The sequence below is a fragment of the Colobus angolensis genome, unplaced genomic scaffold (genome assembly GCF_000951035.1).
Source record: "Colobus angolensis palliatus isolate OR3802 unplaced genomic scaffold, Cang.pa_1.0 Scaffold222, whole genome shotgun sequence".
Taxonomy (NCBI): domain Eukaryota; kingdom Metazoa; phylum Chordata; class Mammalia; order Primates; family Cercopithecidae; genus Colobus; species Colobus angolensis.
The window spans coordinates 26,051-49,879 of NW_012115400.1; the positions used below are offsets into that span (position 1 = coordinate 26,051).

At 48.5% G+C, this 23,829-nt stretch overlaps 1 protein-coding gene across 1 annotated transcript in view; it reads left to right on the forward strand.

Annotated features, from left to right (window-relative positions):
• Window positions 1-23,829, forward strand: part of LOC105513112 (transformation/transcription domain-associated protein) — a gene marked incomplete at its 5' end in the record, with an annotated part of 86,057 nt that overhangs the window by 25,779 nt on the left and 36,449 nt on the right. Inside the window, 17 exons of the mRNA XM_011943947.1 lie at window positions 269-475; window positions 1,326-1,484; window positions 1,579-1,713; window positions 3,184-3,294; window positions 4,534-4,680; window positions 6,409-6,622; window positions 7,431-7,556; window positions 9,812-9,958; window positions 10,883-11,082; window positions 12,202-12,323; window positions 12,655-12,868; window positions 15,433-15,612; window positions 16,987-17,133; window positions 21,249-21,368; window positions 21,895-22,182; window positions 22,353-22,490; window positions 23,626-23,738. Coding sequence (XP_011799337.1) covers window positions 269-475; window positions 1,326-1,484; window positions 1,579-1,713; window positions 3,184-3,294; window positions 4,534-4,680; window positions 6,409-6,622; window positions 7,431-7,556; window positions 9,812-9,958; window positions 10,883-11,082; window positions 12,202-12,323; window positions 12,655-12,868; window positions 15,433-15,612; window positions 16,987-17,133; window positions 21,249-21,368; window positions 21,895-22,182; window positions 22,353-22,490; window positions 23,626-23,738 — 2,768 coding nt within the window. The remainder of the gene's footprint in view (window positions 1-268; window positions 476-1,325; window positions 1,485-1,578; window positions 1,714-3,183; window positions 3,295-4,533; window positions 4,681-6,408; window positions 6,623-7,430; window positions 7,557-9,811; window positions 9,959-10,882; window positions 11,083-12,201; window positions 12,324-12,654; window positions 12,869-15,432; window positions 15,613-16,986; window positions 17,134-21,248; window positions 21,369-21,894; window positions 22,183-22,352; window positions 22,491-23,625; window positions 23,739-23,829) is intronic.

Sequence of the window (23,829 nt, forward strand, 5' to 3'; positions counted from 1 at the left end):
CCAGGATGGTCTCGATCTGCTGACCTCATGATCCGCCCGTCTCGGCCTCCCAAAGTGCTGGGATTACAGGCTTGAGCCACCGCGCCCGGCCGGTCAAAACTTAACGAAACAGAAAACAACTAAGTTGTTTCCTAATAAGAAAGTCCTAAGAAATGTTTAGAAAATTGTTTTGGAAAAGTATCATGTCTCGATAGCAAGGGATTGTTTGTCTTCTTGTTTTTTAAAGCCTGCCTTCTCATCCTCCATAAGCGTCTCTTCCCTGTTTTAGGTTTTTCATAGTCTCCTCAAGGCTCATGCAATGGAAGCTCGAGCGATCGTCAGACAGGCGATGGCCATTCTGACCCCGGCGGTGCCGGCCAGGATGGAGGATGGGCACCAGATGCTGACCCACTGGACTCGGAAGATCATCGTGGAGGAGGGGCACACCGTCCCGCAGCTGGTCCACATTCTGCACCTGATAGTGCAACACTTCAAGGTATGTAGGAGAGACAGTGGGCTGCGGGGCATGCATCTTCAGGCATTCTCTTTGAACCTTCTTCACCTTGTCTTCTTCTGCAGTTATCAGGTGGTTCATCTTTTAGTAAGGCTACTTCTGGTTCATTGATTAGTTTGTGTGATTAGTTTGTGTATGTGTGTCTGGCTTTATCAGCATGGAAATTGCTGTAATATAGAGAATATGTCACAGGTGTGTGCGTCTTTGCGTCTAAGGCTACATTTCTGTCGTAAATACTGTGCTTAGTTAACCCTTGTATGCTGCTGAGTTTGCACCTTAAGGTGGGAGATAGTCGTCATTGACTCCAGATTTCCGTCACCTGACTTGGAAAGTTACTCATGTTGCTGGCACCTCCTTCTCTATGACCAAATCACCCCTTTTGTGTGATTTATTTATATGTAAATGTTTCTTATAGATTTGAGGTAGAAGAGAAAGGATTGAGTTGAAAGCAAATTCTTTTATAGCCACCTCTTAGAGGAACTTTGCTTTTTGGTATGTCTTAAACTTTTACACTGTCAAGTCTGAAGTTTGATACATGTGATTAGACTCAGCTTCCTGTCTGAAGAGAATTTGATTTTTCAAGACTGAAGGATACTATTGTAATGAGATGTAGTTGGGGCGGGGGAGGGTGATAAACACACGTATGTAAGGCAGTGAGAGTTTCCTCGGTAGGGTTAGGATTCCGAATTCTTGAGCATCAGGTTGGGTTGTATGTGTATGTTGGGGCTGAGAGGCACGTCACGGGGGTGTGTGTGTGCACGAGCGCACACTTGCATGCGCTTTGGGACCAAGGTCCCATGTTCCCGGCGTGATGCTGGCCCTGCGCCCGCAGGTGTACTACCCAGTACGGCACCACTTGGTGCAGCACATGGTGAGCGCCATGCAGAGGCTGGGCTTCACGCCCAGTGTCACCATTGAGCAGAGGCGGCTGGCCGTGGACCTGTCTGAAGTTGTCATCAAGTGGGAGCTGCAGAGGATCAAGGACCAGCAGGTAGGGGTGTCAGCCTTGGGGGCGCCCCGATCATCTTCCTTCGACTTCTCCCTAGAAATCAATCAGTAAAGCCAAGCGCCTGTGTGTTTTTAAGCCGGATTCAGATATGGACCCAAATTCCAGTGGAGAAGGAGTCAATTCTGTCTCATCCTCCATCAAGAGAGGCCTGTCCGTGGATTCTGCCCAGGAAGTGAAACGCTTTAGAACGGCCACCGGAGCTATCAGTGCAGTAAGATCACATGTGCCTCTGTATGGGTGCTGCACAGTCTGCTGGGAGTTGGTTTGTTTATTCCCTACATTTAGAATGTGAGCTCGGTGCCCAGCTGCATTCAGGAGAGGCAGCTGGGAACAGCTACGCTTACCAGATTGGAACTCCAGGACATGTCACTCATGCCAGGGGTTCCCGGGTCACCAGACATGCTTGCCTCTGCGTTCAGTTCATACCATTAAAGTTCTGTCGATGATGGTTGATTACTGGCAGAAAGGCATCTAGAGAAACTCTTTGAAGTAAGGAGTTGATTAAGAACATGTGCCCGTGCCGGTGCTGAGATCAGTTTCTGAAAAGGACATGTGTTCTGTTTCACAAGGCAGCCACCAAGAGGGTCCTGGGTATTGCCCCTTATGGAGTGGTGGCCCTAGGAGCTCTGAGTCTGACCTCAACTTGTGTCATGGACCTGCTGGCTTGTGGACACAGGCCTGGCTGCCCCACTTCCGGCTTCGTAGGCCTGAGGCTGAGCTCTTCTCCCACCCTCACCATCCCCCATCTTGTGTGGCACCCACATCTGCCCTCGGCTCCTGTTAGAAACCTGGCACTGTCTGCACTTTGTCCATTGGCCTCTCTCCACACATCCGGTCCGGAGCAAGTCTCTGACTCTGCCGCAAGTAACCCATCCCTGACTCCACACCGTGGTCCCAGCCTCTGTCACCCCTCGCAGGGTGACAGATGGGAGCTGCTCAACTGCCTCCCTGTTCTTCTTTCTTTCCCTGTTCCTCTCTCCACCTCCATTTTTATTCCCTCTTGATTTTTCACAAAGCAGTCAGATTTCCACAAAAGTTTCCTTTCGCAACTTGAATTGGGAAGCTGGGTGAAGAGTACGTGAGACCTCCGTAGTTTTTTTGTAAAAATCTCTTGGGATCTTACAATCCTTTGGAAATAAGAAGTTGAATCAAGTCAGGTTGCCGTTCCCCTTGCTCAATCCCTCCCCTTGACCTTGGCACTCCAGGCCCGGGTGACCAGGCAGGCCCTGCTGATGGCTCTTGGCCCCCAGCACCATCTCGGTGCTCGTCCACACGGGCCATCCCTCTGCTCTAAACGCACCCCTGGTTCTGGCCCTGTGCTCGCTCAGGATGCGTAACCTGGCCTTTTCTCTCCACTGGGAGCCGTCTCTCTTTTCTCATGGCTGCCTTCGTCTCAACCTAAAGACCTCCCTTGATGTCATCCTGGGCCTTGGCACTTTTGTTCCCCATCACATGAGCCACTCTTTTGCATGGCTGCTCTGTTGACTAGCCATCTGCCCTCCTGCTGGCTGTGTTGACTTCACCAGGGCAGAGACCACATCTGTCTTTGGTATCCCCAGCGCCCAGACCTGTCTCTGTCCCTGGGAGGTATTGCATACCCATTAGCTGGGTGAAAAGTCAAGCCTGGGTTAGAAATTCATGTTGCGATTCTCTTCCTGCCTGAAAGGAGGTCCTTTTGCAGGTATTTGGGAGGAGCCAGTCACTACCTGGAGCAGACTCTCTCCTCGCCAAGCCCATTGACAAGCAGCACACAGACACTGTGGTGAACTTCCTCATCCGCGTGGCCTGTCAGGTATGGGATCCGAGTGCCTTGTGTTAGGGCTTCTGCAGACTGGAGGCTACTGACTAACACCCCAGGAGGTTATCTGTGACAGTTTCGTCAAAAAAGATACAGACAAACCAAGGTCTGCGAGCTGGTTCTGTCATTTTCATACCAGATGCACTTGATTTTGTGTTAGGTTAACGTTTCCTAAATCTACCTGTGTGTTATAATTAATTTTTTTTTTTTTTGAATTGGAGTCTCACTTTGTCGCCCAGGCTGGAGTGCAGTGGTGCGATCTTGGCTCACTGCAACTTCGACTCAGGTTCAAGCGATTCTTGTCCTTCAGCCTCCTGAGTTGCTGGGATTATAAGCACCCGCCACCACACCCAGCCCATTTTTGTATTTTTGGTAGAGATGGGGTTTCACCACGTTGGCCAGGCTGATCTCAAACTCCTGACCTCAAGTGATCCGCCCACCTTGGCCTCCCAAAGTGCTGGGATTGCAGGCGTGAGCCACCGTGCCCAGAGATTTTTTTTTAAAAGCCTTTCACTCTTTCAGTGGTAATAAAAGAATGATGTGTCTTCTAATTGACGGCATGTTAGCATTGATGGAATATGGTAGACCGTGATCTCAGCTGATCGTTTAACTTCCAAGTGTTCTTTTTGCATCCTTAAGATGGGAATGGTACACAGTTCAGTAAAGGATGAGATGATCCAACCTACAGAAAGAATAGACATTGAGCAGTTTCAGTGCTTTGATAACTTGGGTTTATTTATCATTCATATCAATCTGTATCTTCATAGAATTTTTGGAAATTCATTTCTGAAACTTTATATTTCAAAAAACCATTGTAAATGAAATTTTCCGAAATTTTAAGTTCTTATTCCTGTTAAACAAAATAGTGTATCTTACAGTTCTGTGGAGAATATCCAAGTACTGAAAAGGATCTGCTAAGTATCTGACCTATAGATAATTCCTTGCCTCCCTGCAATGTGCAGGGAAGTCCTATGGGGAGCCAGCAGGGCCCACAAGCCATTGCAGGTCACCACAGATGCGCTGCAGAGGAGGGGGCCGTGAGGGGTCACGAGTCAGGCTGGTCGGGGAAGGTGTCCAACTGTGTGGAGGTCAGACGGAAGAGGGGTGGCTGTGAGGTGAAGATCTGAGACAGCCAGGTGCGAGGGCCCGGGCACAGTTGAGACGTGCTGTCACTGGAATGACTGTAAAGTCGAATGCAGTGAAATGCCGGCTGTAACTAGGATGAATTCCTAGGTTAATGACAACACCAACACGGCGGGGTCCCCTGGGGAGGTGCTCTCTCGACGGTGTGTGAACCTCCTGAAGACCGCGTTGCGGCCAGACATGTGGCCCAAGTCGGAACTCAAGCTGCAGTGGTTCGACAAGCTGCTGATGACTGTGGTGAGTTCTAATGTCTGAAGGGCCAGGGCAGGGCCACCAAGGCCACTAGCGGATACTGTCACCTGGGCAGGGACTGGACGTTTGTGGATCACTCTGAGCCTGACCCCTAAGCCCCAGATCTCCTGTCCCTTTTGCCAGTCATGGCCTCTCCCTTGTTGCCCTCCACTGCTGATACCAGGAAGAGAGTTTGACTAATAGATGATGGCTTTGCTCTTGAGGCTTGAGTTCGAGACCAGTCTGAGCAGCATAGTGAGATCCCAAATCTACAAAAGAGAAGAGAGAAAATTAGCTGGGCATGATGATGTGAGCTTGTAGTCCCAGCTACTCAGAATAGGCTAAAGCAGGAGGGTTGGCTGAAGCTGGGAGGTTGAGGCTGCAGCGAGCTGTGATTGGTGTCACTGCAATACAGCTTGGGAGACAGAGCAAGCAAGACCTGGTCTCTTAGAAAAAAAAAAAAAAAAGGAAAGACTGTGACTTCGGAACTTGAGTTCTCATGCTGCCCCAACTACACGTAGGAATATTTAACCTTAATACAGTTGTCTTGCATTTTGTGGACTCGTTCCTAAAACTTACCTACCAGTTGGCTTGGGATAAGCATTTTTAGTTGACTGTTGCAACAACCTTGAAGATGAGCTTTGGATTTTTAAAACAGATTTTAATGATGGAGCTATAATTTGTTATCAAGTACCATGTAGCACTTAGGTAACAAGGAGCTGGTTCCAAAATGCTAACTATTTTATTTTGGTGGCTGTTTTTTTGCTTCTAAAAACCTTGATCCTGTACTTTCTGGTGGCAGCAAAAGCTATTTTCTTGCCTTATTCAGATTTGTTTTTCTAGCTCTTGCTAGGATTTGGAAACTTTTACTACTGAGATTATAAAACCTATTGCAAGCACTTGTTATTCTGGACTGCGGAGACCATGTTGCTTCTATTTGACCTCTGCTGTGAACCATGAACTCTGTCTTCTATTTTATCCCGTTTCTTTGGTTTGTTTTTATTAGTTTTTAGTGCTGCCATCATCTGTTAGTTGATTCCATGATACGTAGTTTGAAAGATGCTTCTCTTTGGAAGGATGTTTGTTTTTTGTTTTTGTTTCGTTTTTTTGAGACAGTCTCACTCTGTCGCCCAGGCTAGAGAGCAGTGGCACAATCTCGGCTCACTGCAACCTCCTCCTCCTGGGCTCAAGTGATTCTCATGCCTCAGCCTCCTAAGTAGCTGAGACTACAGGCATGTGCCACCATGCCTGGCTTTTTTTTTTTTTTTTTTTTTTTTTAGTATTTTTAGTAGAAACGGGGTTTTGCCATGTTGACCAGGCTGGCTTCAAGTGATCCATCCACTTCAACCTCCCAAACTGCTGGGGTTACAGGCATGAGCCACTGAGCCCGGCCTGGAAGGATATTTGTATTTTTATATCTTAAGAAAATGGGAAGAGAAAAGCAAAATTCATTGCAGGAACTTTTTAAGAATTTTATCGATTTCAAGATGTTACTATTGTTTATTATCGAATATTAATATTTTAATGAGTCTTTTTAAATGAGTTTGAGTACATATTTAAAGTGATTTTATAAAGTAATCATACTTGTGAAATCTGGTTGTCATTCGCTAGTGGATTTTTTACTTAGTCTCCAAATAATTAATCCAGTGCTAGATTTCACCAGATCTTGTTTCTAGAATTTGTTGTTGTTGAGTGTTCGTTTCCTCTGTGAGTGGCCTGTGTTCTCCATTCCAGGAGCAGCCAAACCAAGTGAACTATGGAAATATCTGCACGGGACTAGAAGTGCTGAGCTTCCTGCTAACTGTCCTGCAGTCCCCAGCCATCCTCAGTAGCTTTAAACCCCTGCAGCGTGGAATCGCCGCCTGCATGACCTGCGGAAACACCAAGGTGTTGCGAGCCGTCCACAGCCTTCTCTCGCGCCTCATGAGCATTTTCCCAACGGAGCCAAGTATGTGGCCTTCCCACCAGTGCTTTTCTTTCAGAGTGGTCAGTGGGCACGCTTGCTGTGAGAGCACTCGTCTACCAGTGACTGTGTCGAGCGCTTTGTTTTTGCTTTCCTTTCTACTTGACGTGGAGACATAGAATGGGCTGGGTGCGGTGGCTCACACCTGTAATCCCAGCACTTTGGGAGGCCAAGGTGGGTGGATCACCTGAGGTCAGGAGTTTGAGACCAGCCTGACCGATGTGGAGAAGCCCTGTGTCTACTAAAAATACAAATTTAGCCGGGCGTGGTGGTGCACGCCTATAATCCCAGCTACTCAGGAGGCTGAGGCAGGAGAATCGCTTGAACTCGGGAGGTGGAGTTTGCAGTGGGCCGAGATCACGCCATTGCAATTCAGCCTGGTCAACAAGAGCAAAACTCTGTCTCAAAAAAGACATAGAATGGCAGCTGTCATTGAATTTTGTCTGCTTTGGAAATTCAGTTCTTCATCAGTTGAACATTATTTTTTTAAGCTGCTAAAGAGAAGTCAATTTAAAGTATTAAAGTATTCAAATGTTGAATATTTGGCAGGATCAAATTTTAGCATGTTATAAATAAGTATATTTCAGGGAGATTCTGTTAGATTTTTTGAGTATTCTGCACATAGCTGTGTAGATTGGGAACCAACCTAGAGGTGAGGCCCATACCCTCCTGCAGGGAGAGAAGTGCCTGTGCCAATCCCTCCTGATACCCAAGCAGCCAGCACTCAGTCCCTGGCATCAGCACTGGTGGGCCCACGAGCCCTAACCACAGTGCCTGGGTTCCCGCCCCGTAGGTACTTCCAGTGTGGCCTCCAAGTATGAAGAGCTGGAGTGCCTCTACGCAGCTGTTGGAAAGGTCATCTATGAAGGGCTCACCAACTATGAGAAGGCCACCAACGCCAATCCCTCCCAGCTCTTCGGTGAGTGTGCGTCTGTCCTGGTGTTCGTGGTGGCTCAGTGTGGCATCTGTCCCTGCACACTGGATGTGCTTCCCTTTTGGGAAAGGGCTCCAGTTGTTGGGCAGAGCTTTGAGCCACTGCGTCGTTCAGGTGTCTGTTGCCTGGGGCCCTCAAGGCCGCCATCTCCTGTAGACTGCACCCCCCTTTGCCGATGCTTGCTCTATGCTCCCTCCTCAGCCTCCAGCACAGGCTTTGGTGTGAGGGATGTTGCCAGGGTGCGTGTGACCTGCCACCCTGGTGTCACCACCACTGCCACCCCAGTGTCACACTAAACAGGCACCGCAAGAGCTACATGACAATGTGTGGACTCTGCCTTTCACCACCAGCCCGCCTGTGAGTCAACCACTCACAAGATGAGAACTTGTTCCGTCTCATTGCTTAGGCTCTGGCTGGCCCAGGTGAGACAGAAACTGCCTCCCTCCTTAGGTGATCAGGGCAGCTGGGTCACTCTGGCCCCAAGTACGCAGGAGTCAGATTTATAGATGTGCCCTCAGCTTTGTGGCAGACACATGTCTTTGATCCGAGACTTCGGGTTAGTACCTCAAAATTTATTTTCTCCTTTAATTACATATTCATTGGGTGAAATTTTGAAGATACAAATGAAGGAATACTAAGTGGAAGTCACCTGTCAGGCTCTCTTCCCAATAGCGATCAGTTCCAGTGTTTTAGAATGATGATCATGTTCTATACACATGTATACAAATACCTATATAGATAGCCCTTGTTAGGCAAACGCTAGTCTGCATTTGCCACCTGAATGTATTTGGATGAGTTCTTTGCTCTCCAGACTTGCCAGAAGCTAAAGGAATTTGGTTAAAATGGTGTCCCTTGCTCTCTTAGCTTGCTGTCTCTCTTCAGGCAGCAGCCAGGTGCGGAGAGTGAGGAGTGCTTCCATGTCTTTTTGTAAGTGGGGTCACCCTGCAGAAGATCCCAGCTTCCATCCCAGGGCAGTACAAGTATCTCCTTCCGCTGCTCATTCTCTGGAGGACTCTTCGTTGAGAAGGGCTGACCTCATGGGCCCTGCCTCTGTCCCTCCCTCCTCTGTGGGGTATCAAAGGCCGGGGCAGTCTCAGGGTAAGGTGGGCCTGGGGAGTTGGCCACACCGTCGTCACCATGCCAGATCTGGGGTGTAGTCTCCAACGTCTGCTCCATAGAGGAAAGCACGGCACTCGGGAACCACAGAGTATACCCCGTTTCCATCACTGTCATCAACTGTCATGGGTTGCCTGGGTTACAACCAGGCTGGTCGTATGTTGACTGCTCTGTTAAGAATTGGTCTTTTAACAAAGCTAGCCTGAAATCACCTCGTAACTGGCAAACACTCTTTGGTTGATCCATGAATACAGATTTAAAGTTTAGTAAGTAGGGCCGGGTGCAGTAGCTCACACCTATTAATCCCAGCACTTTGGGAGGCTGAGGCAGGCGGATTACTTGAGCTCAGGAGTTTGAGACCAGCCTGGCCAACATGGCGAAACCCCGTCTCTACTAAAAATACAAAAGTTAGCCGGGCATGGTGGCAGGCGCCTGTAATCCCACCTACTCAGGAGGCTGAGGCAGGAGAAGTTCTTGAATCCTGGAGGCAGAAGTTGCAGTGAGCTGAGATTACTGCACTCCAGCCTGGGCGACAGAGCCAGGCTCGACATCAAAAAAAAAAGGTTTAATGTGTAGTTTAATGTGTAGGTCAAAATCACGGTGATTGTCACAATGCCGATTATGAAAGATAATTCTTCCATACACTCAGTGTTTCTGTTCTAGTATTGGCTTTGCTGATTTTTATTGATCTTAGGCTGTTTTTCAGAATGAAGTGCAAATTGAGTTCGAAGATAGTTGACATGTCCTCTAGATAGGCTAGATTTTTTGAAAAAGGTTTTCTTCCTCTTTTTCTTATTTTTCCCAAACCTATTATAGGACTAAAAACTTAGGGTAATTTGCCATAACCCAAAAATAAAATCCAGAACTCAAGGTAAGAATGTTGTTTCTACTGAAGCACAAAAATCAGTTCTCATTCATGATAATTTGATCTAGTTGAGAAGTAGGAGTGAAAATACAGTGTTTCATTCAGAATGTAGCATGAGCCATGTAAAAGCTCACAGTGTTGGCACTGGGATTAACTATCCTTTTGTTAGAATATGTTGTTTTAAATAATGCGTTGCTTTTACTCCATTTTTTGTGGTGGTTACTGTTCTGTAAAACACCTGGCAATTTCTACATTTTAGGGACCCTTATGATCCTCAAGTCTGCCTGCAGCAACAACCCCAGCTATATAGACCGGCTGATCTCCGTCTTTATGCGCTCCCTGCAGAAGATGGTCCGGGAGCATTTAAACCCTCAGGCAGCGTCGGGAAGCACCGAAGCCACCTCAGGTGATGTGCTGGCCATTGGGGGCCTTTCCTCAGACTCTGATGAACAGAGAACAGACTCTGTTGTGCAGGCTAGGACTGAACTCTAAAGGGAATGTGCGTTCACCAAGTCCTGTTGTTTGGTTGTAATTCGTTACCATTTGCTCTTCAATGTAGGAGTTTAAAAAACAACTCAGTGTTAAAAATGGACTGTTATTAAGCTGGGGGTGGTGGCACACATGTGGTCCCAGCTCCTCAGCGGGCTGAGGCAAGAGGATTGCTTGAAGCCCAGAGTTAGAGGCTGCTGTGAGCTGTGATCACGCCTGTGAATAGCCACTGCACTCAGTGCAAAAGATTGAGACTCTCTCACTCTCTCACCCGCACACCCACACACACACACACACACACCCCTATGTAGTTTTAAAGTCTGCGAATGTAAGAATGCAGAAATTTAAAAATAATTGGCCTTTTATATGCTACATTCACCACTGAGAGTTACCAGTGCTTACTATGAAACAGAGATTGCTTAATCAGAGTTGCTCTTTCTGAAGAGTTAAGTCACAGGTTCCAGAGCTGAGCAGTGGGCTCCTGGAATCTGGATGCTATGTGGAGGTATGGGGCTGCCTGGCAGGGGCTGTGGTGGGCACGGCTTCTGGGTGCACCTCAGAGTACAGGGGCCATGATGAGGACTTCAGAGCTGGGTGTGGAGAGGCCGGGGACGCCTGCACTGGTCCGTCAGTTCCCTCATCCCTCTCCCTGCAGAGAGGGCTACACTTTCAAGATGCACATAAGAACGTATGAGTGCTTCAAATCCCAGAGCTCTAGTTGCAGGAGAAAACATTGAGGGGGAAAATGGGCAGAACCCAGCATGCCAGGCAAGGCTGAGTGGCTGCCTGTTTAAATCAATGTGTAGAGACCCGTGGGTTTGTTCTTTCTTGGGGCGAGCAGGTACAAGCGAGCTGGTGATGCTGAGTCTGGAGCTGGTGAAGACGCGCCTGGCAGTGATGAGCATGGAGATGCGGAAGAACTTCATCCAGGCCATCCTGACATCCCTCATCGAAAAATCACCAGATGCCAAAATCCTCCGGGCTGTGGTCAAAATCGTGGAAGAATGGGTCAAGAGTAACTCCCCTATGGCAGCCAATCAGGTGAGCGGGGACAGTGTGCCATGTAATCTCCCTTTCAATAAAAGAAAATTCAAGCCTCAACTTCTTGGTCTTTCTGAAACTTGAAGCAAAACATTCTTGTCTGCTGTAATTGCACTTACAGCATCTTTTCTTGATTAAGATGGATTTTTGCCTGTAATCCCAGCACTTTGGGAGGCCGAGGCGGGCGGATCACGCAGGAGATCGAGACCATCCTGGCTAACACGGTGAAACCCCGTCTCTACTAAAAATACAAAAAATTAGCCAGGTGTGGTGGTGGGCGCCTGTAGTCCCAGTTACTCGGGAGGCTGAGGCAGGAGAAAGGTGTGAACCCAGGAGGTGGACCTTGCAGTGAGCTGAGATCACGCCACTGTACTCCGGCCTGGGCGACAGAGCAAGACTCCTTTCCAAAAAAAAAAGGATTTTTTCAGTGCAGTTAACAGATGTTAAATAGAAACAGAGTTGCTCATCTTAATGTGGCTTTGCTCCTCTTAAAATGTTAAATGAAGTCTCACTTCTGTCATCCCAGCACTTTGGGAGGCCGAGGCAGGCAGATCACTTGAGGTCAGGAGTTTGAGACCAGCCTGGCCAACATGGTGAAACCTCATCTCTACTAAAAATACAAAAATTAGCCAGATGTGGCAGCACATGCCTGTAATCCCAGCTGCTCAGGAGGCTGAGGCAGGAGAATCACTTGAATCCAGGAGGCATAGATTGCAGTGAGCCAAGATCACACCACTGTACTCCAGCCTGGGCATCACGGCGAGAGACTTAGAAAAAAAAAAAGTTAAATGAACCTTGTTACCTTTTTATGGCAATAAAGATAAGACAAATAATACTAAAAGTAATAATAGAGACTGTCATTTCACTTAGTGAGATGCTTGCAAACTTCTGATTTGTTTTATAATTTAGAGTTGCTTTCTTTCTAAAATGAGCTGTAGCCCCTACGAAAATTATATTGGCATGTTTTGCTTTTAAGCATCCAAAGATAAAGCCATCTTTGCCTTACTGTTTAGGAATGACCTTGTCTTATTGTGCTTGACAAAATTGTAGGAGCTTAAAAAATACTAGAGCAGATGGTTGAAATACTTTTAACTGCATCTTTTCTCAAATTTCATACAGACACCTACACTCCGGGAGAAGTCTATTTTGCTTGTGAAGATGATGACCTACATAGAGAAACGCTTTCCGGAAGACCTTGAATTAAATGCCCAGTTTTTAGATCTTGTTAACTATGTCTACAGGTAATTACAGCAATTAATCAAGTATTACATGTGTTGGTCCTCAATGTGCTCCCGGCGAGCCAGCCATGACTTTAATCTTTTACTCATACCTAAGTTTAAAATATTCATTTAAATACTAAATTGTGTGACCTACTTTGGTGTCATTAAAGGACCTTTTGTTGTAATGCTGCATGAGCCTGCCACGATTTATAAGATACCCTTGGTTTTCCTAGTGTCATTTCAGCAAGTTCACGTCCACATCCACCTGTTTCTGCTTGTTTGCATGTTTCTGCTTGTTTGCATATGGCTTGGGGAGTCCATCGTCTTGTTTCTCTCTGACTTGGTGTCACAGGGATGAGACACTCTCTGGCAGCGAGCTGACGGCGAAACTTGAGCCTGCCTTTCTCTCTGGGCTGCGCTGTGCACAGCCACTCATCAGGGCAAAGTTTTTCGAGGTTTTTGACAACTCCATGAAACGTCGTGTCTATGAGCGCCTGCTATATGTGACCTGTTCGCAGAACTGGGAAGCCATGGGGAACCACTTCTGGATCAAGCAGTGCATTGAGGTAGGAAGACTTGGCTCACATCTGTGGCCGGGGTGCAGCTATGGGGGCAGCTGTGGGTTTTCTGAGTGGGGGCTCCAAAGCCAGGAGGTGTTCACACACACTGAGATGAATTGGAAATCTCCAGCACAAACCTGCTTCTGATCTCCAGGAAGAAATAAAGACTTCAGGGCAGGCGTTCATCTAAAGCGTTCTTGGGCTAATTTAAAATCCTGTTTCAGAAAGTTGAATGGTAGATTTTTGTAGGCGAAGATTCATTTTTTCTTCGAATATAAAAATGTTTAAATTCTCTCTGCGTGCCCTTGAAAATAAAACTGGACTGTGAATGTCAACTCCTGTTGTTCTTTTTTTTAGGGGGGGAGGAAATCTTGCTCTGTTGCACAGGCTGGAGTGAAGTGGTATGACCTCAGCTCACTGCAACGTCCGCCTCTCAGATTTAAGCAGTTCTTGTGCCTCAGCCTTCCTGGTAGCTGGGATTACAGGCCCATGTAACCACGCCTGGCTGATTTTTGTATTTTTAGTAGAGATGGGTTTTCACCATGTTGCCCAGGCTGGTCACAAACTCCTGAGCTCAAGTGGTCCGACTGCCTCAGCCTCCCAAAATGTTGCGATTGTAGGCGTAAGCCACTGTGTCTGGCCCCCATCATTCCTTAAGCAGGAAAATGGAGCAGCCGGGCCAAGGCCTGACCACGCTGTCGGTTTTGGTTCCTTAGTGTGAGGAGTTGGGTGCTGGCAAAACGGGCGTGTTTAACATGCTCAGTGTTGTATTATGAAAGTGAGGTCCAGACCTAGACCTAGAGTAGGATTGATGTTTCGTGGAAGGCAAGTCAGATGTTCTTTGAGTTTCCGGCAGGATTGTGGTAAGCCTCTAGTTTGCTAGAGGTTCAGCCTGTGGCTCACTCATCAGTTTGGGTTTGCTGTGGCAGGTTACCAGTGCTGTGCAGGTAGTTCTGGTCCATTTACCTGGAGTGAGTGAAACCAGGTCACCACGTACTATGTCTCCTGAGACAGCTGGGACAGAAGGTGGATGAATTCTCTTTGATGAGAAGAAGGGAGTGAGTTGTGGTGCTGGGTCTCAGGAGAGCCTGCTAGCAGGTTTCCTGTTCGTGCGGAATGGGCGTTCTCTTGGTGCGTGTGCAGCATGCGTTTGGAATTTTGCCCATGGCCACACCTGGGCAGAGTTCCCTGCTCTTCCATCACTCGTTCATGAGACCTTCCGACTGCTGGTTTTGAGGTAGGAAGACTCGGCTCACATCTGTGGCCGGGAGGCAGCTGTGGGTTTTCTGAGTGGGTGCTCCAAAGCCAGGAGGTGTTCACACACACTGAGATGAATTGGAAATCTCCAGCACAAACCTGCTTCTGATCTCCAGGAAGAAATAAAGACTTCAGGGCAAGCGTTTCAGTGCCAGGCACTGGGTCAGGTGCTAAAAATACAGAGACAGACGAGATATTGGCTGTGGCAGGTCCATGTGAATTGATCAGGGGAAGGGCACAAGCCAGGAGTCCTCTACTCCTTCCTTCCTTTGCCCCTGAGTATCTGCTCCCTCACTGCGGGTGACAGTTCAGGGCTATCTCTCATTAGGACGATGGGAACCGTTTCCTTAGTGTTCAACCACCTCCCCTCCTACTGATAAGTTTTCTCTGTCATTACAAAATTATTCTTAATAAAGCAGATAACAATACTCTTTCCATTGTGCGTGGCGTAAAATCCAGCCTCCAGGCTATGGTCCCCAGGTGACTGGCTCCCCGCCTCTCTCTGCATCCCCATCTTGTCCCTCTCTCCCTCCAGCATCCGTCTCCAGTGTGCTGGCCTTCTGCGTTCTTGAACTTGCCCCACTCTTGCCACTCAGGCTAATGTGCAACTCCCTTTAATTCCGCCAGTCCACCCTGTTTCCTGGCCACGTTACCACAGTGAGCACGTGCCTGGCTGTGTCCTTCCCTCTGACGCTTCAGCTCCTTGAGGCAGGGGACACCATCTCTGTGCAGTCGACAGATGAGTCTGCAGGGCCTCCGTGACACCCAGTGGGTGCTCAGGGAATATTTGCCCAAGACGGCAAGAGTGGCATGGCCAGGCAGCGTGCGCACGGCCCATGGGGAAGCATGGTGGAGTGGGGAGTGGCCCAACTCCAGAGGCAGGCAGGAGCTTCAGTACATCACGAAGGGGCTGGTGACTCACACAGGGGAGCCTGCGCTGTCGCCTGAGGCTGCGGGAAGCCATAGGTGGGTGGGCTGGGGTAAAGGGCCACTGTGTGGAAAGAGATGGTTCAGGAGAACGAGTCCTGGGTGAGGTGGGAGCAGGCACTGCCTAGGTGTTCAGGAGTTAAGAGTGGCAGGACCTGGTGTGTGCTATGAGTGAAGCAGAGGTCTTCTGTGTGTGGACAGTGCCTTGGAGGGGATGGAGGAGAGGAAGTCCATCTGGTCGAGGAGAGGTGGGAAAAGGTGCTGAGCTCATACTTGGACCTGCAGAGTCAGAGGTGCCCGAGTGAGGGGCATCTGGGAGATAAGTCCAGATGCCCCGAATGCCACACGCATGCCTTGGTTCTGTCTCCTTTCCGCACCCCTTGCAGCTGCTCCTGGCTGTGTGTGAGAAGAGCACCCCCATTGGCACCAGCTGCCAAGGAGCAATGCTCCCGTCCATCACCAACGTCATCAACCTGGCCGATAGCCATGACCGTGCCGCCTTCGCCATGGTCACGCATGTCAAGCAGGAGCCCCGGGAGCGGGAGAACAGCGAGTCCAAAGAGGAGGTGAGGCCCTGCACCCCACGGGCAGAATCCCAGAGAGGAGGTGAGGCCCCGTGCCCCATGGGCAGAATCCTCAGTCCTGCAGAAGAAGTTTTTGTATCAGCTTTAGATTTGTTTCGGGCATGAACAAGGTATAAAAACCTGTATATCTGAGAGCTGCGAGTGTGGTACCTAAGTTCAGCTAGATTTTTTGTGTTTTAATTAGTTAGAATTGAGAAGCATCTTGCACTGCCATTTGGTTTCGAGATGGATCCCATTACCACATTACCATGAGCTAGTACTGTTGAGAACAGAACATTTCCCTGTGCTGTGATTTTTCTCTCTTGGTGAGAAAAGCCCGTGTTCGTTACAGAAAGCGCTGCCTGGGGGAGTGCTGCCTGCCACACAGGGGCTGGGCTCTAGTTGGTTCCTGCGGCAGCCTGCTCAGAACCCATGTCTCTGCTCAGTCCCAGGACAGGCAGCAGGGAGCCTTTGCTCCTCCAAGAACCTGTCCCAAGGCTGATGCCTTAGTCTTGGTGGCCCTCTGTCCTCCATGAAGAAGTGGCTGCCACTGTTCCTGGCAGGGATTTTTGTAGGCTGTGTCTCCTTAAGGTTGTTGGTTTTTGGAGGCTCAGCCTGCATGGAGGTTGCGTCTTAGGAGACAGTCACCCCGTGCTGCAGGGGGGCACGGCACCCTCTTTGCTCTAAAAGGGGTGGTGCTTTCCCTCTTCCATGTGCAGGATGTCTACTCATTAACCATTTTTGAATTAAGTTTTTTTCCTGTTGCTGGAACACTAGACTATCTGGGCACTTGGCCTTCTCTTCCTGTGTGAAATAAATTGCCGACTCTGAAGTTCTTCGTTTTCAAGGGCACACACCAAATTGTCGATACCTGACTTCAAGGAGTAGTTTGATTGTTGACTGACTTCGCCAAACCTTCAGACAGAAATAAGGTGTATTCCTCTCTGGGAAGAGTCATACAAAACATTGCACCAACAACACGCTCCGCCGTGGCCCAGAGGGGATTCTCAGTCTGAGCAAGCCAGGCGGCTGGGCGACCGTGTTGCATTTTGAGAAATGATAGACTCTGATTCCATTAATCTTTATTATTTTTACTGTTTCAAGTTGATTCTTTTAAATTTTGCTTTTTACAACCCAAATAGGAAAGCATAGTGGTGGCTTCTTTATAGTTATTTTTTAAAAGAGAGAGATCTGGTCTAGTTAATCTGGGTTTTGTTTATTTTAGGATGGAAGATTGTTTAAAGACTTGCACACTTCCAGGAAATGAACACAAATTTTACTCGCCAAAATTGTAACAAGAAGTCTACAGGAGGTGTGTTTGTTGGCTTTTCTTGAAGCCTTTGACTTTTTGGTTTTGTTTGCTGCTTTGTTTCTTAGGATGTAGAGATAGACATTGAACTAGCTCCTGGAGATCAGACCAGCACACCCAAAACCAAAGAACTTTCGGAAAAGGACATTGGAAACCAGCTGCACATGCTAACCAACAGGCACGACAAGTTTCTGGACACCCTCCGAGAGGTGAAGGTCTGTATGCAGCTTGGAAAGGATTCGTTGCTTTCCTCCCATGGATAGTTGAAAGCCTAAATCAGGATCATTTCACAGCAGTGTAACTTTTTCTGTTTCTTTCCTTTTTCTTTTTGAGATGAGATGTTGCTCTGTCACCCAGCCTGGAGCGTAGTGGCGCAGTCACACCTCACTGTGGCCTCAGTCTCCTGGGCTCAATCGATCCTTCCACCTCAGCCTCCCAGGTAGCTGGGACCACAGACATGAGCTGCCATGCCCAGCTAATTTGTTAATTTCTTAGTAGTCACAAGGTCTTGATATGCTGCTCACACTGGTCTTGGACTCCTGGACTCAAGTGATCCACCCAACTTGGCCTCCCAAAGTACTGGGATTATAGGCATGAACCAGAGATTTAGGAGTGTCACAGTGTCTTATAGGAGAAAATAGGAAAAAAATTAATTTTTCCACCACCATGTCTTAAAAGAAACAGTAACACTGTGTATAAAAAATGTGTGAGGAGACATAATAATGTTGGATTATTTTTCAGTTGCACTAAAAGAGGAGAAAAGGAGAAATGAGTTAATTTGCTAAATCAAGCCCACTTTGTGGAGTGGGGGCCTCCAGGTGCGTTTGTGTTTGAAATCTAGCCAGGTAGAGACTCTCTGGCTTCTGCAAACTCGCAGGCAAATTATGGGTCTGACTGGTTTTACGTCATGACTCTGAAAGACTGGTTGAAGTGCCACGTACCAGGTTACTTTTGATAAGGAGGTATTTTTCTGTTCTTTCAAGAGCTGGGTGGTTATTCTAATTATTCTGTTCATATCAGGAGCTAGGTGGGAAAAAAGCATGAACTACTTCTCACAAGTGATTTTTACATTAAAATCTTTTGGTGACCTGTGCTGAACTTGTACGTGGGATCAGTCTTTGAACTTGTACCTGAGTGACACCACTGTCATCTTGGATAAGCACCCATCTTGCTTTTCTGTGGGATGCAGCGGGAAGCAGAGCAGCCTGATAGATGTGAGTGATAGCTCTCATGTCATGGGCCAGGCACTTCTTTTGTTTGTTTGTTTCAGACAGGGTCTCACTCTATTGCTCAGGCTGGAGTGCAGTGGCACGATCTCCGCTCACAGCAACCTCCGTCTCCCAGGTTCTAGCAGTTCTCCTGCCTTAGCCTCCCGAGTAGCTGGGATTGCAGGTGCCTGCCACCTGGCCAATTTTTATATTTTTAGTAGAGATGGGGTTTCACCATGTTGGCGAGGCTGATCTTGAACTCCTGACCTCAGGTGATCTGCCTGCCTTGGCCTCCCAAAGTGCTGGGATTACAGGCACCTTAATAGACCCCTGTCCCTACTGCTGCCACCACCAGAAAAAAGGGCTGTAAGTACATGTCCTGAAGCCCAAAGGCTGCCTTTGGCTGATGGTCACCATGACACATCACCTTGTCGTCAGGTGCCTGCGCCTCAGTTTTATCCTCAGCGCCTGGTGGGAGTGCCATCAGGAGAGGAGGTTCCAGCAGTACGTCATGTGAGGGGTTGGGATATTTGGTTTTACTCATTAAGATTTTTGTCTTGGCCGAATTGGTCACCGCTGTACACCTCCACGTCCTCTGTGGGGCTGTGGCTGCTCTCTGGATGGTGGCTGGGTTAGACCAGACGTGGCTGAGAATCTTGGCAAATCTCACAGAGAATCTTGCCTGCAGGTGTCCCCATGGTCTTCTCTTAATCTGAGGCTTCATAGCCTGAGTCTCAGGGCCCATCTGTGTCACTCTCTGTAAGAGGATTGCTCAGGCCAGAGCTGCAGATGTCGTCAGCCATACTGTGCCTAGGTGTGTGTCGCAGAGGAGACCCTCGAACTCAGTGCCCAGCACAGGTGGGCACACCATTGCCCCTGAGCCCCGTGTGCCACCCGCTTGCTGCATGTCCTTGGGCCGCTCTGACAGGGTGTGCCCGCCTCTTAGCAGGGTGTGGCTCTCAGGGTACTTGGGTGTGACTTAATTCTTCCCTTCTCCTTGGGTTCTTTTGTGTCCCATTTTCCTCTTTCACCTTTTACATTTGATCTCATTTCGTCGTTTCAGCGTCTTTTTACTGAGAGCCTGCTCTGTGTCAGGTGATGTTCTGGACGCTGGAAACACAGTGGTAGCTGTTCCTCAGCAGGTTGTACATTCTAGTGAGGGGAAATAATAAACAGAAAGAAGTGCTAATCCCTCAGGAGGCGAGATGGGTGCTGGGGTAAAGCAGCCAGGGCTGGCGGGGATTGGAGAGGGTGGTGTTGTGTTATTTCATCTTCTGTGTGTTTATGGGAGTTGAGATTTTTCATGGAGTAAGATGGGATTAGAAATCATTGTGTTGGTTGTTTCTGCCCTGACATTTTCCTTCCTGGAGCCGCTCTACTTTGTGAAGTGGTCAGGTGCCACCGGCTCTTCTTAGACTCTTGGATTCTAAATCTAGAGAGGGCGGTCCTCACCCCAGGCCCACAGGCTCATTCTCCACCTCATTTCCCGGTCTGGCCATTGTTCCCTGTGAGAAGCCTGTGGAGGCGGCAACCCCTCGCTGGGCTCTTTTGACGCTGTGGGACCACCACGGGGTCCTCACCCCTGCACCTCTTTGGGACGGTGTGTACATCAGAACAAGCTGTGGACTTGGGGAGCAGGAGCACATTGTAATCCTGAGACACAATCCTGAACGCTGTCATCCCAAATGTTGAAATCCCTAAAGATCAAAATTTCTAACCTCTGAAATCCCGAAAACATAATGCTGGAAAAAATAATTTAAAAATGCTTTAAAACATACAGACACACCGGAAATAATACTTTACTAGATAGGTTTCCAGGCATTCCTTAGTCAAGTTGACTCCATAAACATGGCACCCATAGGCATCTCCTTAAACCATGCAGACAGTAACAGGTCATAGTTTCTGACCTGATGCAGCTGTCCTGTGATGATGATTTTCAGGGATTTTGACCTTTGAGGATTTCAACACTCGGGGTTAGGGCATTTAGGATTGTGTTTTGGGATTCTGGTCCAAACCCCCACAGTTGGAGTTGAGCAGCTTTATCAGCAGGTCAGTGACCTCGCTGGGCCCTTCGGTTCTCCCCAGCTCTTGGCCTCCGCTAAATTGACGTGGCACTGAGAGCCCCCAACAGGCTGGTCAGGGTGAAGTGTGTGACCATGTGAGGGGAACTGTACTCACTTCATCACAGCCCTCCTCACAGGGCAACCTGATGTCAGATGCTTAGGAGCGTTCTTTATCTAGATGTTTTCACCCATTTTCCTTGAACAATGTGTATCCTTGGTGTCTGTTTTTAGTAGAAACATGAAACCTTTTGGGTTTGCTGTAGGAGAGATGAAAGCCTAATCACGTCCCTGGCACTGTGCCTCCGTGCCAGGGCAGCAGGGACTGTGTGGCTGTCAGCAAGTGCCCCAGCCCCTGGCGCTACTGCCTGATGCCATGTAGGGTGTCTCCTGTGGGCTAGAGCAGCCTCAGGCAGACTAGAAACCTTGCTGTTAATAAGGAATGTTGGCAGCTAATTCAGATCAGATCTTCAAAAACAACAGGCCTGGGACAAGATAAACACATCTGTGGATTTGCTGTCCATTCCGTTCTCTTCTGTTCTGTTTCAGTCCCTCTCAGTCATTTTCTCCTGCCTCTTGTCTGCTGCAAATTGCAGAGACTGAACTTTGAGTTCTTGATTTGTTTTTCAGAATAATACCTGTTGGCAAATAGTTTATGTCATATACGTGTGTTTTCACTTTCCTGTTTTCAGTGGCCTGGGCCTTGGTGACATCTGTGTCCCTCTGAGTTACTCCTTCAGTCTTGTCAGTGTTTTTGTCCTGCTTGGATATGATGGGATCAGTAGTGTTAGGAAACCCCCTTAAAAACGAAGGACAAATGCAGGCGCCATTGCTGAGTCCCTTGGGATGCCTGGGCTTGGCTGCTAAGTGCGTGTGGCTTTCTGCCGCTCGGGATCCGTGGGCTTTGCTCCAACGTGGCATTTTCTTAGATCTCTGAAACTTTGAAAGTGGAGGACCATCTAATAATGTATGAGACGGATCATGGGTGTCTTCTGAGCGTGGGTGTGCGAGACACCCGCAGCCCGTGGCCATCTCAGCCTGTTCTTGTCTTTCTGTTCATAGACTGGAGCGCTGCTCAGCGCTTTCGTTCAGCTGTGCCACATTTCCACGACGCTGGCAGAGAAGACGTGGGTCCAACTTTTCCCCAGATTGTGGAAGATCCTCTCTGACAGACAGCAACATGTGAGTGTATCTTTTTTTTTTTTTTTGAGGAGTCTTGCTCTGTTGCCCAGGCTGGAGTGCAGTGGCCGGATCTCAGCTCACTGCAAGCTCCTCCTCCCGGGTTCACGCCATTCTCCTGCCTCAGCCTCCCGAGTAGCTGGGACTACAGGCGCCTCCCACCTCGCCCGGCTAGTTTTTTTATATTTTTTAGTAGAGACGGGGTTTCACTGTGTTAGCCAGGATGGTCTCGATCTCCTGACCTCGTGATCCGCCCGTCTTGGCCTCCCAAAGTGCTGGGATTACAGGCTTGAGCCACCGCGCCTGGCCGTGAGTGTATCTTTAGAATCCTGTTTTGGAAAATTGTAGTTTTAGCTTTTGATAAGTATTCGTAAAAAAACACAGTCTTGAACAAGTTTCAGAGAACACGGAAACTGCTGGCTGTCACTCAAGAGCAAATTAGGAAAGATATTCTTAGATGCATCGAGAGAGACAGCAAGACTTGCCAGTTTTTGAATGAAGGCCTAAATGACATGCGCTTTGGTTTCAGGCACTCGCAGGCGAGATAAGTCCGTTCCTATGCAGCGGCAGTCACCAGGTGCAGCGTGACTGCCAGCCCAGCGCGCTGAACTGCTTTGTGGAAGCCATGTCCCAGTGCGTGCCGCCAATCCCCATCCGACCCTGCGTCCTGAAGTACCTGGGGAAAACACACAACCTGTGGTTCCGGTCCACGCTGATGCTGGAGCACCAGGCTTTTGAGAAGGGTCTGAGTCTTCAGATTAAGCCAAAGCAAACAACAGAGTTTTATGAGCAGGAGAGCATCACCCCGCCGCAGCAGGTGAGGGTGCGCCTCAGTCTGTTAATTACCTCTTCCCTGCTAGTGACTCCACACTTTAAATAAATACTGCTTCCAGATGATTTCAGATGACAACACAGTGAAACTGCATTTTTAGGGAGGGGGGAAAGTCCCTATCCTGAGCACTCAGGACCCTTGCTTTGTGTTTTCAGGAGATACTGGATTCCCTTGCAGAGCTTTACTCCCTGTTACAAGAGGAAGATATGTGGGCTGGTCTGTGGCAGAAGCGGTGCAAGTACTCGGAGACGGCGACCGCAATTGCTTACGAGCAGCATGGGTTCTTTGAGCAGGTAAACCTCAGACCACTGACGGGCTTGGGTGCCTAATGAGAGGTCATTTATAATGGTTCTTTAATAAAATGGCCTCAAGTCGGAGTTCACGTTCTCTTTTTTTGAGATGAAGTCTTGCTCTGTTGCCCAGGCTGGAGTTCGGTGGTACAATCTCAGCTCACTGCAAACTCCACCTCACAGGTTCAAGTGATTCTCCTGCCTCAGCCTCCCAAGTAGCTGGGATTACAGGCGCCCACCACCATGCCCGGCTAATTTTTGTATTTTTAGTAGAGACGGGGTTTTGCCGTGTTGGCCATGCTGGTCTCGAACTCCTGACCTCAGGCAATCCGCCCACCTCAGCCTCCCAAAGTGCTAGGATTACAGGTATGAGCCACCGCGCCTGGCCCAGAGTTCACATTTAAATACGTTTTAAAGCATTTCAGTCCTGCACGTAAAGGCCCTGTGACTGAAGTCTGCATTTAAGAGACGCCTACGTGTATGACACGAGCTAAAGCACAGTCCTAAGAAGTCCTTTGCATTAGATGCCAGCGTGGATGCTTTTTCCCTCCCGTTGTTGGTCCTGTTGGAAGCCATAGGTTTTGTTTTTGCTTACGTTTTACTCCCCACGTCTGCCCTTCAGTGCGGCATGGGCCACTGTTTCAGGGTGCGATTCCTAGCACTGCGTACAGTGCCGTGCCGTGGAAGCTCCAGAAGCAGATGTGGCCTTGTGGCTCCTGCTCCGATCACTAAAGGACGGAGAAATTAATCCCATGTCTGGACAGCCTCCCCTTCTTCCATTCTGTTCAGGGAATCCCACCCTCTTCTGTCTCTGAACAGAGAGCTCTGAGTGTTTAGTGCTCCTGGAGAAGAGCTCCACGTGCTCCCAGGTGTGTGATTCAGCCTGCTGTCAACAACTGGGCCCTGGCGGTGAAAAGGTTGTGTTCTCAGCCAGGTGCAGGCATGTACCTGTAGCCCAGCTACTCAGGGAGGCTGAGGCAGGAGGGTCCCTTGAGCCCAGGAATTAGGAGCTTGAGTCCAGCTTTGGCAACGTAGTGAAACCTCATCTCAAAAAACTTCTCTAAGTTTTAAATTTAAAAAGAAAGAAAAGGTGTGTTTCTAGTTAAGCAGTGGTTTAAAAGCATTAACTTTTTTTTAGGCACAAGAATCCTATGAAAAGGCAATGGATAAAGCCAAAAAAGAACATGAGAGGAGTAATGCCTCCCCTGCTATTTTCCCCGAATACCAGCTCTGGGAAGACCACTGGATTCGGTAAGCCGGACACAGTGCTTGACGTGTGCATGAATCAGTTGAGGGAACCGGGGAAAAATATCTGACTTTTTCTTGTAATGAGTGTTTTTTA